Raw genomic sequence first — 20,862 nt, 5'->3', positions numbered from 1 at the left:
ACACATATTTGTCTGAATTCTAATATTAAATTTTCTTTTTAATAGAAAAAGATTTTGTCTATTTTCATATAGCCAAAGGAAAAGAACAAGCTATTAGTTAGGACACTATTTACTGGTTGAGGCAACAATTGCATTAGCAGGAAAGCATGGTAGTTAGAAAGCAAATACAAATAGCAGGGGAAGAAAAGATAAACGTTTTAAAAGAGTAATTTTTAACTACTCCCATGTAAATAAAAGCTCCTGAAAGCATTAAGACGCACACAGCCACTTTAATATCTAAGTCTGTTGTAACTCAAGTGTTTTGTTTTCTTTTCTTCAAATTTATTCTTATTGTTTGACTGTGCTAAAACCCTGAGAGTTGTATTTTATCCAAGTCTCTACAAGCAGTTTTCTGTTGCTGGAGTTTTTCTCCACTGTAACAGGAAAGCGAGTACATAAAAGGACAACTAAGTGATAAAATTGGCATGCATCAGGATAGCTGCAAAACTGCTAACTTCTCAGCCATTTCAAACGTAAGCCATTTCCACCTGTCAGTGTTTCAGTTGGACAAAGTTTCCACAATTAAAAGCTCTGTATTTAGAACCATCTCAAAATAGTTTAAAAAAAAACCTTCAGCAGAACCAACAGACCATAAGCACTATTACACATTTTTTTCTCGTGTCTTAAGACAATGCCACTCACTAGGATTGTGAAAACAACAATAAAAACTAAAAGGTACCTTACAAAAGCGTAGGCATTCTTAAAGAGGCACTACTTTACTAATAAATTCAATACTACATAAAAAGCAATTCACATTTTATTTAAATTGCATTAAACTGTACAAAAATGTTTTATTCTTGCCAAAAATATCAGCAGTATTTTCAATCTTACTTCTAGACAAACAGCAAACTTTTATTTTATTCTTTCCAGGGTGAGTTTACAAGTAAACAAATAATAAGATGCAAATTTTTTGCGTTGAACAAACAGACTTCAATGTGGGTTTTTTTTGGAATAATCTTGATTTTTAGTGTCTTTAAGGAATTTCATTACTCCTGCCATGCCTGTTAAAAGCCTAAAGAAAAAGGTTGTGTGTCTCACACAAAGGAATGTAAACAGTCAAGAGATTAAAGAGGTTGACTCTTCCAGTGAAACCTTAAACGTACCTCTGTACCACCAACATTCGCTTTACGCAAAGACCAGTCCACAGCATGAGGCTTGTGCGGTTGCTGGATTCACTCTCCAAAATGCCAACTGAATGCACATCAGTTAAAGACAAGTTTACGAAAAAAAATCTCTAAGTAACAGAAGTGAAATGGATTATACCCTTAACATTTTCAGTTTTTTTTCTTACCCTAATTCATGAGCAAATATGTAACAGCCCCATCAGATCTACATCACCACAACGTTCTTTTGCCAAGATGCAACAAAGTAAGTACCTAGTTAAGTCGATCAGATGCAGAAAGCACTTCTGCTAAGAGCATGGGCTTATTTTCAGGCTTGTTTGTTCACATCACATATTTAATGCAGACTAACAAAACGTGATTTGGGTCACGGACCACACCTTCTTAAATCTGAGACCTAAAATGGAAATACATTTGCAGTAATTTATTTATTTGTGTGTTTATTTATTGGGATTTCAAAGTCATTTTTTCCTTCAGCCTTGAAACCCAGCGAGCAAAAAGCTGTTTCACCAGGCTGGCTAGAGCTTAAAAAATTAAGCATCTTTTGTTACTTCGGAGTTGTTTGAGGGAATAAAGTCTTCTTGAAATTCAACTTTATCTGGATAGAGTTTAATGTAGGTGTCCACCATTAAATCTAGGTCGTGTTTTATATCAAAGTTTATGTTTAACAAAGCTAGGTTGCTGGACCTTTGCTCTGTCAAGGTGTTTTTCAGGTACGCCTTTAAGCGCTTCCGTCCTACTTCGTATTTCTCGTTCTCCACCTTCATCACTGGAAGTATGGACAAGACTTTAAGCAACGCGTAAACGTTAGGGAAAAACTTTATGTCAGGCAGGTGAAGTGCTTCATAAATAGTAGATGGAAGTTCAATATCTTTCCCTCGGTGCTTCCACTTGATTCTCCAACAATGAAGCTCAGCAGAGAGAGTGTCCGGATTAGGCAAGTCATTTTTGTACATGTCAGCGTGATGCTCCTCAGACGTATTGAATTTGAGCTGACCCATGACTGAGGGCACTAATGATAAACATTTAAGAGCTTTTAAATGTTGTTCTGAGAATATATCTTTTAATTCTTGAATTATATGTTCCAACGTGGGGATACTAAGGACCTCCTTGTAGTAATTCTCTGATGTTATCTCAGAGTCCAAGTTACCCTGTTGTGCTCTGCGAAATTTTCCAGGGAGTTTAATTTGTACATCCAGTTTTGTAGCCAAATTTGTTGCTTCCTCAAACCAAAACTCATGGTAAACGTCAACATTCTCCACCACTTCGTTCAGAGAATGCAACACCGCCGTTAGGCTGCTAGCTGCAAAGAACACATCTGACGTTTGCCCCTGGAGATTTCTTCCAAATGCTCTCGTAAAAGACAGAGCATGTTTCAGAATTACAATAGTCACAATGAAGTCAAAATCCGTTATTGCGCTTGAAAGTACAAATGCTCGACCGGCAATGAAGTTGTTCCACCTCACAGACGTGTCACTGTTTACCGCATCCAAACACAGCACCAAGGCTTGTATGAGGTCCACTAACACCTCAAAAGTATCGTGCCTGCCTGTCCAGTGAGAACGGCAGATCTCCTTCAGCTCATTGCTCTTCTCCTTATTGTTCTGAAAAAGAACAGAAATTGTATTGTCCAGTTCTTCCAACAACTGCGGGGACTGCCGAAAAAGACAGCAAACTTCCTCGATTGTTCCCAGTGCCGTGGAAACTCCAACAACAGGAACGGATTTTGCCAACCAGACGTTTAAGGCACAAGAGGAACACAGCGTATAAACGGCTTGCGGATACTTCTCCAAGAGTCTTGTAGCCACAACTTTCATTTTAGAAGCAAACCCGCTGGAGACAATGTAGGCTTGACCTCGACAGTACTCCATGTTTAGTCCCCATTTTTCAGTAATAGTCGTATGGAACTTAACAGCTAAAATGTCAGGATCAGCCTCATAAGGTAAAAACCCAATGAATTCTTCTCGTAGATTGTGAGAATCATCAACAAATCTCACCAAGACTGGCAAGTGTTCCTCTCCTGCTATGTCTACCACTTCGTCAGTAACAATAGAAAAGAAGTGCGAGTCTCTTACTTCCCTCAGTGTCTCTTCTCTGATACAGCTCTCACAGATCTCAAGCATTTGTTTCTGCTGAGTTTTTGAACAATACTCCAGATTGACCGCAGTCATCTCAAACCGTTTCCTCAGAACTTCATCTCCAGAATTTATTCTACATTCCAGCAGAGCCTGAAAGTTATCTGAGGCAAAAATACCTTCTGGAAGCTCATCAGCATTATGGCCATCCAGGGGAATATTTTGTTTCCCCATTAGGATCAAAATTTCAAACAAAGATTTAAGGTAGTCTTTGTTTTCTCTTTCTTCCAGTGTTAAAGGAGTGGCTTCTTCTTCTTGCTCTTCCCCGCCTTCCTCTGAGACAGTGTTTTGTGCATTGCTTTCATTCAGCTCTTGGGTTGCCTGTTCCCGTTCAAAAGCTTCATCAACTACAAAACGTAAAATACTGTGTTAAGATAACATGACTAAAACATAATATTTGCTTTTCCCTACTATCCCCATTACCATTAAGTTACTGGAGTTGAGACAATGTTTCCACTTGAAAAGTGAATGAGTTGGAATGAGTTTAGACTGGCTACTTGAATCAAGCAGCAACTCAATTATCCTCCTGCTATACATCAACTTAAAGTTACATTTTTTACGTTACCTTATTAGCCTTAAATTTTTCAACATAAAGTTTTTCAAACAATTATTTTGCCCACTTACTCTTTTGCTGCTTCAGTGTTCTTATTTCATCTTCACTCTTAAAAAAAATAAAATAAAATTGATGTCAATGTCTACCACATGACCTTAAGATACTAAAACACATCAAAGATACGAATATTGTAGATGAAACCATATTGAGATTTTTAATAGTTAAAAAGTGCTAGAAGGTCTAAGAGAAGGAGGTTCTTTAGGTAGTTTATTGCTGTCACAACATAACTACTAACAACAAAGGAATACTTTGTTGCTACTACTAAGGTTCCCATACTTGTATTAGGAGTTTGTTGAATCTGAATTATGAGCAAATTCATTTCATTAAGGAATTCTGTTTCAGTAGGAACACGCACTATGCCAACAGAAAGAACTGTCTTAATCGTTTCCTAAGATTCAGTTAAACAACAGACTTATTAAACTCATGAAGAAATATTTAAAAATCATATTTCTGACATACAAGCTGAGTTTAGGAGTTGAATTCCTCATAATTTTCAATATACTTAAATCCAGAGATCCATAGACATTTTGTGTAAATGACACAAAAGAGCCATTGACAAGTCACAATTACACGAGAAACTGCTTGATCTTGGTTTTACACATGATCATCTTTTGAAAACAATAAGCTAAAACATGCACATCTGAATTACTGCAGACTTCAGAGGAGAATCAGGTGAATTGAAGATGAGAGTCATCACATAGCCAGAATTTCAGGGTAGCATGCCTAAGTTGTATTCAGTTAGCGCTGCATTAACAAGTAAAAGGAAGTTATACGCTTGCTTTCGAAGACAGGATCAGTTCTCATCTTCCAAATTATTTTATTAAATTTTTCTGAGTAGGTAAGAGTTCTACCAGTGCAATACTTGGGTATTTAACTTACTATCAGCAAAATTACACCAGAATAGCAGCACAGAAACTGCAAACACCCAAGTGCTACGTATTATTAGACATTATATAGTTTCATATGAACTTCCTTGCCTTCACTTTTATAACATAAAACAAAAAACCTTACATAAAAAAACTTACCAGCTCTTTTATCCTTTTTCTGTGTCTGCTGTGGGGATTGTTCAGGTGACTTGTAAGATCAAATATAGTTGGCACGGCATTATCCCGTAAAACTGTTCTGTAAGGACTCTGTGAAGAGACATCTAGATTAGCGATGCCTTTAGGAAATGAGCATGGCCTCTGAAATTGTGTTTTTCAGGCAGCATGGACAAAAAAATCCATGGCCTCTGTGTAATTTCATGTTTTTTGTGATGTGCGTACAAAGAGCCTATAAAATTTGGTCGGTACACAGAATTTTTTTCCTGTTTATTATTTTCACTTTCTGATGCATCAGAACAAATAGGAAGTTGTGCTATGCAATTCGCATTTCAGGGATTTCATGGGAACACTGAAAACTAGAAGAGATTTAAAAAAAATGAAGACAAAGCACTACTACTTTTTCTTCCCCTTTATATTCACATCACAGATTCCCAGTGCCATAATTCCAATTTACATGAATATTAAGACTTTCTAAAAAAATAAATATTCTGGACATACAGACACCTATGCCTCAGAAAGCAAACTGTTTCTTACTAGTGCTTTGTTTATCATCACTTGTTTCACAGTTCTAGAAACAATCACACAAACATTTTCACAATGAAAATGTTCATCTCCTTTACGTCAAATTATGCATATCCACAAGAAACTCCAGTGAATGACCATACTGAAGGAAAACACATCTGTCAAATGAGTAGGAGGAAGGCTTCTATGTGGTCATGTAAATGTTTCTAGCAGTTAAAAGTGTTTTAAATAACATGTATTTGAATATGCTGTGAACTTGTGTCATCTAAACTGGACCATTTCCGTCAAGCACAGACCTTTGACTGATCGTGTTTCTACATGTCATTAGACTGAAGTGGGTTTCAAACAGAGTTTCACAAAGCTTCATTTCACATTCAGAATTTCTTCCAATATTCATCTGTTGGTTTGTTTCTGGGAAGCTGCCTAATCAGAGACCCTGTCACGTGTAATACCAACGGGGGCTCCAAGTTTGACCTACGTATTTTAATTACCCCACAGAACCGACTTTGTGTCTTTCAGCCTAGAAATCAAGACTTGGTACAAAGCCACAAATCCATCGGTTCCTACTGCTAAGCAAATTATTAAAATCAGCATCAGTTTAACAAGAAGAATTGAAAGCTATTATTTCATTAACAGGAAACAGTAACATGATTTAACTGGATAGAATACAGCAGGAACCAGAAGCCTGACAAACATACAGTGTGTGTAAACCTCATGGTCACAGCCGAGTGCAATTTAACTGAATTACACCACATACTCACTTCGGTAACAGCACATTAGTGATTTTAAGTAATTAGGGGTATGCAAGCTTACATTCTTACACGGAATACATTATATAATGTTGTAACGTCTAGTGACAGTAAACAAAATAAGCATGGTTTTGCAAGAGGAAAGAACTGCAATGAAGGCCACAAACAGATTAAATCAGCTGAAGCAGTTTCTCTTCCCAAACTGCTCATTTCCACCTCATCCTTTGTGCCAGTACAAACATCTGTGAGTCTGTGCGGTGCCCTGGACCATGACAAGGATGTCAATTAAGACAAGGAGATTCATTTTCCCAGGGACCACGTACCCAAGGGACCAAAGATTAAAATGCAGCATACTGATTAAAAACCTTAATTACATTTTGCAAGGTGCAATAAACAAATGCTTGGTTTTACTCACACTTCTGCATATCATAGAAGTCTCAAAATGTTTAGCGCACAGTCTGTAGTGCTTGTTGAGTTGATCTGGAGTTTTATCTTCCAAATCTGCCCTTCGACAGTTCTCCACCCATCTTTGACATCTGCAAGTAAGCAAAAAGAAAAAATTAGTTTTCAGTTTAAATAAAATCCCTTTCAATTTCAAAACTTACTCACAACTGGAGTGCAGCAATCCCTGCCCTCCACGCAGGGCTGAGGAAAGCTCTGTGCACCTTCTCCTGGAAAGTACCATGACATCTTTTTTAAAATCTGTTTTTCTCCTTTTGTTCACCATTTAACAGCAAAGTCATGAATCTTTTCCCTCTTGCCTTTGTCTCATACATACAACATGGCAATGCAATTGCTCACAAAGCCCAACCATCTAATTCTGAACAAGAATTATATTCAAAAAAAAGCTTGTAGACTACAAACAGCCATGGATACAGCCATGGTTTTTCAAACCACTATGAAAATAGTAATATTCTCTGCCTACCTTTAAAAAAAAAAAAAAGAATTTTTCCTTATCTATTCTGATCACCTGGGAATTTAGAGTTGAATTTCAGAAGGTGAAATAATAAAAATTCAAAAGCTACCATTCCACAGACAGCGAAGCCTGAAGTAAGTTTTCATTAGATTTTTATGACATTTATTTCTGCTTTAGATTAGTTCTCCGAGATAACAACACAAAGCTAAAGAAACATTTTACCAAGTAATAGCGTTCCTTTTAGATATCCAAGATAATTTTTCCTCTGGTGAGTAAACGACTTTCAGTAATTGATGCAAGTGTATTAGCCAGCTTGTATTGCCCCCAAGGGGGTCTGCACAGTTACCTCTGAGCAACACCACGCACAGACTGACTCTGTACAGCTACTCCAGTACAACCCATCTATTTTATCTGTGCAGTAAATATACACATATAAATTAACGAGATTCCAGCAGCCATTAATATCTCAGTATTTAAAAGATAAACCCAATCACTTCCGTCCTGCAAAAATCATTCCCTGAAGCATTATTGTCATGTACACGCACCTTGTGGCATCACAGATCGACCACAACAGCACATGAGGAAATACAGCTGAAAACACAGATGATTAAAACCTTCACATGAATGTAGCTGATGATTTGATCATTGTTCTAACTACGTAATGAGGTTGCAGAAGCTCCCGGTCCTTCTAGGCTAAATCTCCCCCCTGTCAAACACAAGAAGGCCAGGGACAGCTACATGGTAAGGAATCCTGATGCTATCACAGTAATGCTACATGAAAAGTGAGGAATTTTCATTATATTCTTACTGTACTTTACAACACATCTCTCAGCTACATACTTTTCAGCTTTTCAACTCAAATTTCTTAGCTAATAAATTGCTAGAAGCTATAAGTAAATCTATTATTCTTTTTCACTACAAAAATGAAATTATTGCTCACAGGAGCAAGGAAGGAGAACAATAATGAGCGATTTTTCAATAATTTAGGGATGACAGTTGTTTCTCCAGGTGTTTTGGTGGGCGACCTAAATGAAGAAACCCACAGCTCTGTGTGGATTCCCCACCACATCTACTTTAACTGAGTACCTAAAGGACAACTGTGCAAGTGAAAAAGGAATCTTGGATCCTGCTCCCTGCACTGTCTGTGCATTGTAACTTTAGCTCATGCAAAACGTAAAAATAACACTGGCAACAAGTACCATAAAACAGGGATAACTTCTACCCGATTGTTATTGTAGATCTATACATAATATCCTGAATTATGGCTTAAAAGAAAAATATCTTCTCTTGCTCAGCCTTTTGGCAGCACGGACCTTGCACTCTTGCGTTCTTCGTTTCACCAAGCAGCATAAACACAGACCTCTCACATGGGACACCTTTAATGTGCAGATTATACTGAATCTGGCTTTAGTACTTTGAGCAGTTGCTCCAGTTACGAGCCAGTTAATTAAAAGTAATCACATCGGGCTGCCACACAGGCTGATGAACCTTCCTATTGCGGTGAGGGCTTCAGTCCAGAGCAAGAGCTTGACCTTGGCAGATTTTTTACCTGCCTCTCTCCAAGGACTCAAGGAAGCTGTCGAAGACCACCACGGAGGAAAGTCAAAGCTCCTCATGTTACTACTCCTCTGAATCACCTCCTGGCAAACCCACGGCAACAAACTGGTGGCAGCAATAATGTGTCTGCAGCACACGTCCCAGAACTACCCCATAGTTGTTGTGGACAAAGTCAGCCTGAATCCCTTTACCTCTGATGTTGCCATCCAGAAAACAAGTTAAGAAGATGGTAGCAGCAGCTAGGCACCAGATCAAGAAAGATACCAAAAGCTCCTCAGAGGGGTCTCAGGAAATGAGTTTCACAAAGATAAAATCAACCTCCAAATACACCTCTCCCTTCCTGACTTCTCTCCCAGTTATATTAGAGCAGCTGCTGCCTTCTGGGCTGGTCAACTCTGAGCACAGAGTCCCAAAGAAGCCTTAGCACGTACAGCCTGAGTTTGTGGATCCTGATCAGGCACAGGCACCAGGCTCCTCAACCTGCTGGAGCAGAAGATCAGTAAATGGAGCTCCAGATGTCTAGGAAACTTTACTGGCAAAGGCTGGAGTGCTGATGTTTTCTCAGGTAGCCACAGGATAAAAGGGAGATGGTGGAGGTTAAATGACTGGACCCAAGCTCTTGGATACAAACTCCATCTGAGACTGCAATTGGCACCTCAGTCCATCTATGAGTTTGGCTCCTCAACAAATTCACTCCAAAGAATGAGCAGAAGAACAAAGAAAAAAGAGGTCAGATGCCTGAAAACACACAGCGTAGCTGTGCTGCTTGGATAACACCATGCAATTAGAAAGATTTTAGAATAAAATTAGGTACAAAACTTTCTTTGCTGTTTAAGCGTTCAACTAACTCACACTGTACACTGTGGTGCAAGTGCTTCAGTTGCAAAATATTCAGCAAAAATTAAAACGCATTGCAGTACAGTATTTTGCACCACTGTTTAGATGCCATTCATCAAGTTTTAAGGAGGTTTCCTTCAATCACAGATTTAACATTTTATTCAGAGATCTGCTGACACCTGATAGAAGCTCAAATGGCATTTTATTTAGGTGCCGATAGAGAAAATCACTTCTATTACCTCAGCATTGGTCAACGAAAGAACAGTATCTCTGTTGTGTTAAAGTATCTTACATTTTGTTCCAAATACACCTCACCCTGCCACCATGAAGAGTCAGAAGCACAGGTGGTGGTTAAACACACAGATCCTACTGTCTGCCTGGGCTGCATGAAATGATAAAATACCCTTCCTTACTGGCATAACAGAGGCTGCTTACTTACTTACACTCATGTTTGATGTGAAAATGCTAGACACAATCCATTACATTCGATTGGTTCTTTTCCAAAGCCTAACCTGTGCACCTGCTCTTGCTTTTCTCAGATAGCAACAAGCAGTGAAGCCAGTCTTAAAGTTGTGCCAGGGGAGGCTCAGGTTGGCAATGAGGAGACATTTCTGCTCAGCAAGAGCGGTCAGGCCTTGGGACGGGTTGCCCAGGGAGGTGGGGGAGTCCCCGTCCCTGGGGGTGTTCAAGGAGAGGTTGGACGTGGTGCTTGGGGACAGGGCTTGGTGGTGACATTGGTGGTAGGGGGTGGTTGGAGCAAGTGATCTTGGAGGGCTTTTCCAACCTTAATGACTCTAAGATTAGAGCTCTTAGCACTGAATTGGAAAAAAGTAAAGGCAATTACTCAGTTATTGTAGAAAACCTGAAAGCAGTAAGGTTGTACAGACAATTCACCTAGAATTATGTATTTCTCAATGATTTTTTTTAATTAAAAGTTTCCAAGACTCACTCTAATTCTGTTAGCTGCCAAGAACAAACCACATTTTTGGCACGAACAACTTTGCTCCCCATTCCCATTTGACCTACGAGGGTAAGAGGTCTCTATGACAGCAAGCAGCACTGCAAGGCCACAGCAGTAACATCGCCTGACATCTACAGTTACTTGCAGAGCAGTGCTGCAGTTCATGTTATATTTATTAAATTGAATATACAATCATTTTGGACATTTTGCTACAGGTTTGGATATAAAAAGTAGAAGGTATTAGGGAAAAAAACATAGCTAGCATTGTAACTGCATGTTTTTAAGAGCACAGCAGACAAAAAACGCTAGAAAGAGCTCAGGTATAGGCTCTCCTTCCTCTGGAAAGAAACTGCCTAGATCATCCTTCAGGGTTGATTTTACCTATTTTCTGCTACTCCCTTAGAGGAATGTTAATCATTTTAGCCTGAACTACTTCACGGGGATTATGAAGTAGTCATGAAAAGAAAAAGCTCGCCTACCAGTGCCTTTGTAGACACGTAAGCCAGTACACCCTGCCTAAAACCACGTCCTTGATCTACTTCTATGGATGTTTCAGTAATTTATGTTGTTTAACTTAATGTAGATGATGCACGTTTTTGGATATATTTCTGTCATATATTTCTGTGTATTTCTTTCAGATATGTCAAGCACCTGGAGGAAACCAGCAGGTGTCACGTGTCCATCGCTGGAAGTTCAGCCTTAACTGCCTGCTGTTAGAACTGCCACTGCTCTAGGGATGACACCTTCGAAAAGTGCGAGGAGCGAGTGAAGTCAAGAGGTGGCAGCTAGACACGGTGAGCTTCTACATAGGAATTTCTACACCTAAACGCAGGATTTATTTCTTGCACATGTCCCACTCCTCACCCATTGTCCCAGCCCACCTCACGTGGACTGTCCAAGGGGCTTCCACCACCTGACGCAGTGCTGGCCCTGTTCCTGCACCCCTTCGCACCCCCCCACACACGTGCGTCCCCCCAGACCCCATGTCCAGGCACCCCCTGACACCCTCAGCCCCCCCAAATCCCAGCTTCCCCCTACACCTCCCCACAGAGCCTCAGCTCCCCCCAGACAACCCCCCTCACACTCTCAGGTCCCACCCCCCAGCCTCAGCTCCCCCCAAGACCTACACACACACACACACACCCTCTGCTCTCCCCCCAAAAAAACAACTCAGCTCCCCCTACACCCCCACACACACCCTCAGCTCCCCCCTCACACTCTCAACTCCTCCCAGGCCCCCCCTTCAACACCATCAGCCTCCCCCAAATCCCAGCTCCCCTACACTCCCCTCACAGAGACTCAACTCCTCCCAGACCTCCCCCTTCACAACCTCAGCTCCCCCCAGGACCCCTCCTCATCCTCTCAGCTCCCCCCCAACACCCTCATCTCCCCCAGGACCCCCCCCTCACAGCCTCAGCTCCCTCCATGCCCCCCCCCACCCACACCCTCAACTCCCTCCCCCAGCCTCACCTCCCCCTTATACCTCAGCTCCCCCTACACCCCCCCCTCACAGCCTCAGCTTCCTCCCAGCCCCCCCCAGCCTCAGCTCCCCCTGGACCCTCCCCTTTACACACTCAGCTCCCCCCCAGGCCCCCACCTCATCCTCTCAGCTCCCCCTCCAACACCCTCATCTCCCCCAGGCCCCCCCTCATAACCTCAGCACCCCCCAAGCCCCCTCCTCATACCCTCAGCTGCCCCCTACACATACACAGAGCCTCAACTCTCCCCCAGACACCCCCTCATACCCTCAGCTCCCCCCTAGGCCCCCTCCTTATACTCTCAGCTCCCCCCCAACACCCTCAGCTTCCCCCAGACCCCTCCTCAAACCCTCAGCTCCCTCCCCCTGCCTCAGTGTCCCCCACACCCCCCTCACAACCTCAGCTCCCCCCTGAGGCCCCCACCTCATACTCTCAGCTCCCCCCAACACCCTCATCTCCCCCAGACCTCCCCCCACAGCCTCAGCTCCCTCCACGTCTCCCTCCTCACACCCTTAGCTCCCCCCAACCCCCCCCCCCCATACCCTCAGTTCGCCCCACACACACAGAGCCTCAACTCTCCCCCAGACCCCCCCTTCACACCCTCATCTCCCCCCAAAACCCCTCCTCATACTCTCAGCTCCACCCAACAACCTCATCTCCCCCCAGACCCCCACACACACCCTCAGCTCCCCCAGGCCCCCCCTCACATCCTCAGCTCCCCCTAGACCCCCCCCAAAGACCCTCAGCTCCCTCTCCGGTCCCTCATCTCCCCCACACACCCCCTCACCCCCTCCAAATCCCCTCTCCCCCATCTCCCCCCTCACCCCTTTATCTCCCCTCATCCCCTCACTGCGGGGGGGGGGGCACCCAACGGCCGTCCCGGCGCATGCGCAGCCGCCCTCCCCCTTCCCCCCCTCAGGCCGGGGGGTCCCGCAGCGCCCCGCCCCGGGCACCACACGGCGGGCGGCCTCCACCGGGAGCCCACAGCTGCTCACAACCCCTTTTATTTTTTTATTTATTCCCTTAACGTTCCCCCTTCCCCATTTTTCCCCCTTTTAGGATGAGGCCGAGCTGCTAGCGAGGTGTGGGGGTAAAAAAATAAGAAAATAAAGGAGGTGAAGCCGCCCCCCCCCCCCCCACTTCAAATCCCCATCCCCTCACCTGACGGGGTCGCGGGGGAAGCGGAAGAAGGCGAGGTCGGACTGCGTGCTCTTGCGGGTGCAGTTGGGGGCCGCGCAGAAGTTCGGCATGGCCACAAAAAATTAAAAAAATAATTAAAAAATAAAATAAATAAAGCCCTCCCCCTCCCCCCACGCCGATAGAGGAGGAGGAGGAGGAGGGAAGCGGCCCCTTTAAATCCGAAAGGGGGGGGGGGACAGGGGGGGCGGAGGAGGAAGAGGAGGAGGAGGAAGATGAAGAGGGGGGCGGTTGGGGGGGGGGGGGGGAGCGGCTCCACAGTGCTGTGAGCGGCCGGGAGGATTCACCGCCGGGACGGGGCGCGCGCCGGGGCCGCCTCCTTCCCACAAGGCGCCGCGCGCCGGCGGGGGCGCTTCCCGCCGAGCCGCGCGCCTGCGCGGTAATGGGTAAAGGGGGGGGATGTTGCGCGGGAAGATGCGCGGCGCATGCGCGGAGAGGAAGGGTGAAGGCAAAGTGGGGGTGGGGGGGTGAGGGCAAGGCCTAGGGGTGTTAATAAGGGGTTAAATCCCTAATTAAATCCCTTCGTTAATCAATAATTAAGGCTTTAGGCTGCTTGTAGATGCTCTGTAGGCTGAGGAAGAGCAAAGACTAACGTGGCAACCCCCTCCAATGGGTTAATTCCTCATGGCCAATAAATTCAGGCTCCTGAGGTTTTATCACCGAATCACAGAATTTCTAGGTTGGAAGAGACCTCAAGATCATCGAGTCCAACCTCTGACCTAACGCTAGCAGTCCCCACTAAACCATATCCCTAAGCTCTACATCTAAACGTCTTTTGAAGACTTCCAGGGATGGTGACTCCACCACTTCCCTGGGCAGCCTGTTCCAGTGCCTCACAACCCTTTCGGTAAAGAAGTTCTTCCTAACATCTAACCTAAAACTCCCCTGGCACAACTTAAACCCATTCCCCCTCGTCCTGTCCCCAGGCACGTGGGAGAACAGACCAACCCCCACCTCGCTACAGCCTCCCTTGAGGTACCTATAGAGAGCGATAAGGTCGCCCCTGAGCCTCCTTTTCTCCAGGCTCATCACGCCCTGAAGTTTATCTCACTAATGAAACTCATCCATTAAAGCCATAAAAATTACTCTTAATACCTTTTTTTTAATAAAAAATAAGTATTGCTGGTGGTCAGTTAGTTAATCCTGGTCACTCTTGGTTCCCAGCTCCTTCCATTGGCTGGCACAGCCTGCTTTCCCTGGGAGGCAATTTAATTAATTAATTTCTCTATCCACTTAATTGTGGTGCCTTCAAGAATCACAGTGCTTAAAATCAATAAATTGATACTAGATAAACTTGATACTAGATAAACAAGCTGATTTATTATAGTTTTAGCTTGTTTATAGTTTGCAAACACAAACTGTACAGACAATATAATAAACAATATGAATAATGTTCAAGTATGTGTTATATTGATTAAGTTTACCCTAAAAAATGAACTTAAGTTGCAGAATGAGGTCATGACCTTTTTATCTGGTGTATCCTGTTTACTCTTTTAGGGAAGTGTTAATTCACAGCCTGGACAGATATCGAGACAAGCCAAGGGCTGAAAAAGAGTATTATAAGTAATAGGGTAAATAAAGCAGGGAGTATACCTACTGTGAAGACTTCATCAGCTCTATCATAGGCAAAAATAAAACAGAGCTTAGAGGGAAAAAATAATAATAATAATACATAAAAAAAATAGGAAATAGAAAAGTAGATAGTTAGAAGAAGAGGCTCATTCACCAAGAATGGCCTGCTGGTAATTTGAGGAATTAGACCCAGCAGCTCTGAAATGTATAAATGGTGATGTCAAACAAGAATTGTTTCAGATACAGTAGCACTGTTGTGCAAGAGTTTAGCTTTGATGTAGACATCTCTTACATACCTTTAAAGTCATGGGAGAAGAATCCTGACAAGGAGACTTAGCGGGATTATGGAAACATAATCTATATATATGAAACGGGCAAAGAATGTGTCTTTCAAAACAGTGAATAAAGTTGTTTGTTTGTTTGTTTTTTAAAGAAAAAAAATGTGGAAAAAAAAATTGATTCCTTTTGGACAGCTTCAAAACTTTTCAGCTTATTTTGTTAGTGTGAGTTGGAGGAAAATTGTCTTTTAGGTAAGGAAACCTTCAAAATGCCCTTCAAACTAGTAATATAAAAACATATCTTGTTGGACTCATTTCAGTAGCATGAATTTATTGGCATGTTAATTCTTTGCCAGAATTCTAGCTCAGCTCTGATCATTCCTTTTGAGTAGTTTTGAGTAGTCAATTTAAACTGATGCTAAAGATACATTTAGCTGCAACTAATTGCTCTTGCTTCTCTAGACGATCACAATATGCATATACATTGAACATTGTTAAGAGAGTTAATCAGGTGAGAAGTAACTTTTTAAAATACACTAATTTATCTTTGAAAGGTCAGTTCTAATTCAGGTAAATTTGTTCTTTGATTTCCTATGCAGATTGCATGAATGTTCATGCTCATGCAGGAGAGAGCAGGATCATTTTTGGTTGAAGAAATAGTTGAGGAGCATGAATGTATAATGTTAAGGTGAAGCTCCGTAATTTAAAAACACTTTTGAAACCTGATTCAGCGTGAAAAAATAATTCTTCACCCTTAATTAATAACAAAATTGTTAGTTTATTTTATCCAAGAGCAAAGGGCCTTTTTCCCTCCAAATTGATTCATCAAACAGAGGAATTGTGTGTAGAACCTACTTCTGAGGATTCTGAAAAGCTGAACAAGAAGATTATAATGGCTGCATTAAAAAGAAATTAATCCTGGCACGTATTTCTAAATGGCTACTTCTCGTCAAAACTTCAGTTCATATTCTATCGTTTCAATCACCATAGAAGCATGTTGTAGCTGTTACGTTCTGGATGTGTATATATATGTATATAGGATTTCCTAATTAAGTGGGTGGAATGGCTTATGCTTAAAGTTAATTTACTGAAGTTTGCTGGATGGTACTTTTATAAGGAGAGCAATTTTTTAAATGATTTCCATTGAACGGAAACAAAAATCAATTGTTTTAAAAAAAAATATTACTCAAAGTATGTTCTCTTAAAATCAAATTAGTTTACATTACTACTTAGACGGAAGTTCCAAAAATTAGCTTCTGTTGTGGAGTACAGACATCATTGACACCTTTTCTGTGTAGCCTCTGAAAACTGCATGCATAATTTGTATGTTGATTTAAAAAAAAAAAAAAAAAACTTTAGATTATTCAAGTATTGTTCACAATTACATTTCCAAACTTATCTCTATATTCTCTTCACATTTAATAGAGATTACGTACTGTAGTAGTAGTGTTGTGCAAGTCATCTGTATAAATTATTAAAGGAATTGTGTGTGTTCATACAGATTTTTAATTGCTTCATTTCTCCCCTCTTAAAGTTATCTGTCTCTTAAATCCTGGACTCTGTGTAACATTACAGTGGTTGCAAAAGAATCTCTTTAATGTATTTCTGGAAATGAGCTGGGTGTCTCTTTGACAAGGCGAAGCTTAGTATGCCTTCATTTTCTAATAATACCATTCAAGTGTGATTGTGGTGTTCTGGAGGCTTCCTGTTAATAAAACTTTAAAAATGCTTTACAACAGAATATTTGTAGTCTAATTTGCTGTAATGATTCTTTGTTACATAATCTGTCACAAGCCCTACAGCCGCATTGTTGGTGGGATGACCTGTGTGTAGGAACTGAAGAGACATCAGGTTTATCCCACAGATGTATCTGTGCTCCCCTTCGAGACAGGCTGAAATTTGTGATGGCAGGATGAAAAACAAGATCCTCGTGTCTAGGGCTTGCTTATGATTTTGGAGAACTGGAAGGCAAAGGTGGGGAATAACCAATTCTTACGTACAAGAGGACCTCTGAGACCATGCTGGTGATGTACACACAACATAACTGCAACTGTAAATTGGAGTAATGCAGAATCCTGGCACCATCATCACAGTTAGCTTTTTGCAAATGATAGTTACAATATCTAGGATGACATTTTAGGTCATCAGACCCATCTCCCATCGCATTTTCCCTGTTTTACTGGAATCTGTTTCATGGAAGTCGTGGCTGATTCAAAGAACACTGGGTTTTGAAGGTTTAGTATCACGTCTTCGATACAGGAAAACACAGAGGGTGATTGGCTTTGTGCCACTCAACTTTTAAGCAAGGGTGCAGTCTGTCAGTGAGGGTCTGCCAAAATAATGTGATTTTGTGTGCTGCCATAGGTTTCCAGATGACCTGTACTGAGCTATTTACTCCAAGCTGCCTGTATTCTGGACTACAGCTCTTCATCCCCACGTAGGATGCAGCCTTCTCAGTTATGCTCTGTGCTCAGTCTTCACTTCCACCTCAGCTGCTGCAATTTCTGAAGCGTTCCTCCAGCCAAAGCAGATGATTGCAACGTTCTGTGCTGCTCTGTGGGCAGCGCATGCTGGCGGAGCCGTATCTAGCTTCCTGGCAGAGATGCACAAAGCAGCAACCAAGCAAATTCCTGCCCATCTGCCCCTGTGTGCAGGCGTTCATTTTTAATTGTTGATGCTAACCTTAATTTACAGCCCTTTATTTTCCTCAATACCTTGTCTTTATTGCACAATATATTGATATGAGTACATAGAGACAGAAAAACTTCCAAAACAAATAGTAGCTAATCAGGCACTGTTGGATGTGTGTTTAATACGTGTGCCACAAGGTATGTTGCCATTTGGCCAAGTTCTTTTCTATATCTTCATCAATCCATTCTGCAGACTCTGCACCAATGTGTTTTTCTTTTCCATGGGTGTTTTCATCTTGCCTCAATACCGTGTGTTTAAGTAAATTTTCACTTGGAAGGTGTTCTGGCATGGAATCCTCCAAAATCAGCTGGACGTAAACAGTTTATAAGTGATCATATTGCTAGGAAAAATACGGACAGTGGCTGTCCAGATAGGGAAATGCCTGGTGTCATCAGCCATTAGGTATTGCAGTCTTTAACCATTTCTCCTACGGTCAATGGAGCTGCTTTAGTTGTGCAGTCTCTGTAACGTGATCGAATATATCCTTTACAGTGGATACAATCCCTTGCTTCTCCAGAATTCATTTTTAGTGCATCCAGCCTTGTAAAAATATTTATGTCTAAACTGGGAACAAGTCATTCAATCACGAGTTGACTTCAGCTTAGAAGCAATGCCAAGTGTGCTGGGTGAAAAGTGCAGCTGGAGAGAAGGTGCAAGCTTACCTAAAATACAACACGGATCAGTTGCTATAGTGGCTAAATTCTGCTGCATGCTAATCTGGGTTAAATGCCCTAAATTGCAGCCGTGTTACCCACAGTTTGCAGTACATGTATGTGGCCACAGGAAAGGACATGAGTTACAGTGTACCAATATCTTTAATTATTTTATTTTTTCCATGCTTTCTCTCTTGAGAAGTGCCTTTGCTCCTTTATACATTCTTAACACATATTGAATGCTACAATGAGAATGGAAATAAGCATCCATCTCTCTAGATTGCAGAGGGCACTGACTTTAATCTGCTCTTCGACATGCTGCAGAGTGACACGATGAAGTTTTTTTTTAATATTATTTTAGGTTATATAATCAAGTTTTTTGCCTCAGTGTAGCGAAGTGTTTAAATGGGTGCTTAACTTGACGCAAGGTGGCGTTTGGATGGGTTTAAATCTTGCTGAATTTGGCTGCTTTCAGCACTGAAGTTCTTAAGATTTGCAAAATAAACATATGCATTGAATACAGCGTGTCTTGCTCAAAACAGGCAAAAACCTCTATTAACTGGCAATGCACAACTACCTTCAGGGAAAGAAGGTGAAATACTGTTATGGATTTAAGTACATCTAGTCCTGGGCCCACAGTGACAATCCCTGCATCTGACAAGGCTGTGTATAAAAGGGCTCCTCTGGCAAGCTGCCAGCGCCTGAATGTTGCTGAGGCTTCTGTTCTTATCTTAGCCGGGAGAAAAATGTGACAGGAAAGGGTTTAGGGAAGAAGAAAGAGCTTAGGAGTCTAAGGGTGGCAGAATAAAACTAAAATGGAGATGCTTATGTCAGGAAAATGTATCGAGCCACTGAATAATCTCTTAAGAGAAGTGTGAACTGTTGGCTAGGCCAAGAAAATTGACCAAGAAAGGATTTCACTTTTGTTAGAACCTGGGCTGACTGTTCCTCTCCTATACAAAATATAGAAGATATTTTAATAATAAATTTTAATAATAATATTTTAAAATATCTTTAAATTCCCTAAAATTTTAAATTGTCCATGATGTTGCATTTATCTTAATATAAGAGTGTAGTGGGAATTTGGTTGCTAGCAGTCTGATAAAACCATTTTCTTGATTTTCCAATTTTACTTTTGAACTTACCAGTGTGAAACTGGAAAGTTGAAAATTTACAATTTACAGCAGAAAAGCAGCAGCTGCAATAGCTGCGCATGTTCGCCCTGTAGTAGCGAGCTGATTTTATTTCTGCTCTACCCTCAGAAGACTGTTCTGAAGAAAAGGGGTATTTCGGGGTTTGTAGCAGTCCAGTTCTAGCTTGGATCAATGCAAGTCTGTCAGCTGGGTGCCACAACGAGAATGGAGTTCGTAGTGGCGTGAGTCGAGGTGTAGTTAATAATCCAGCATGAGCTGCAGTGAGGCTGCTGTGCTCGTTTCGTACGAGCCCCCAAAGAGCTGAGAGGAACAGCTTTGCTGCTGGTGACCTGGGCTGCATACAAATTGCATTCTCCAAGTGAAAATCACCGCTTCTCCCCTGAGCTGTGCCATCTCACTGCTGGGTCCGAAACTACAGCGCGTTGTCTTCTCCCTTCCATCGCCTTGCATGCTAGAGGGAAGCGTAGTGAAACACGGATTATTATGTAGGCTCCCAGAAAGTCTGTAATTAATTAGAGCAGTGCCTGTAATTGATGAGAATCAAATTTGTTAAACTAATAGGGGATCTGAGGTTGGAGAATATGAAACAAAGTAGGAGTTGTTGGTGGTCACTATATTTCTTACTGGGACTGTTTCTTCACGGGGAAAAATTATCCTTAAGTACATATAATTGTGCAATTTCTTTAAAAGATGAGCAGTTTGCTGTTATCAATGATAATGCATGGCTCTTGTATATCAGTCTGCCATTAGGCTTTTAAATTCTTTATAATAGTGGGAAACAGAGGCACAAGAAAGGTGAAACAACTTGTCGGTGGGTCCCCGTCAGATGAAGAATCCTCCAGGTCCCAATGAGCTCCAGTTTTATCTGTGTCAGTCGGCTGTAATAGGAAAGAAAACAGCAAGCTGTTGTTGACACGTTTATACCTAAGGAACCAGTTTGTATGACCAGCTCCTGAGTCACTTGTTGAATTTGGTTGGACTGTCAGTAGATTTACTGCTTATCCTGGGGCAGAACTGGCAGGCAGCACAGTTGCATGAGCCTTGCTCATGGAAATAAGGTGAAACGGAGCTGCTGTCAACAAGTTTCTCTCTTGTTTTCCTTTTGGAAAAGTCAGAAAGCGCACTGTAATTTTGGGTCTCCTTAACTGGTGACTCAGTCAGTAACGGAGGATGTAGGTAATGAGAGCTAAGCAAGTGATTCATGGAACAGATCATCTTTATGGAACAGGTCATCTTGAGTGCAATCACACAACGTGTGCAAGATAACCAAGGGATCCAGCCCAGCCAGCAGGGGTTCATGAAAGGCAAGTCCTCCCTGACCAACATCATCTCCTTCTGTGAACGGG

General features: G+C 42.0%; 1 protein-coding gene across 1 annotated transcript; it reads right to left on the bottom strand.

The window, feature by feature from the left end:
- Nucleotides 1-810: 810 nt before the first annotated feature.
- Nucleotides 811-13,273, bottom strand: THAP12 (THAP domain containing 12). The gene is made up of 5 exons (XM_032207584.1): nucleotides 13,133-13,273; nucleotides 6,638-6,758; nucleotides 4,934-5,041; nucleotides 3,920-3,956; nucleotides 811-3,642 (listed from the first exon to the last, which is right to left on the bottom strand). Exons 1-5 carry the CDS (start codon nucleotides 13,219-13,221, stop codon nucleotides 1,694-1,696), a joined length of 2,304 nt encoding a protein of 767 aa, XP_032063475.1. The 5' UTR covers nucleotides 13,222-13,273; the 3' UTR covers nucleotides 811-1,693.
- Nucleotides 13,274-20,862: the final 7,589 nt, after the last annotated feature.

Source organism: Aythya fuligula, chromosome 1 (genome assembly GCF_009819795.1).
Source record: "Aythya fuligula isolate bAytFul2 chromosome 1, bAytFul2.pri, whole genome shotgun sequence".
NCBI classification, from domain to species: Eukaryota; Metazoa; Chordata; class Aves; order Anseriformes; family Anatidae; genus Aythya; species Aythya fuligula.
This window is presented reverse-complemented; position numbering and strand designations above follow the sequence as displayed.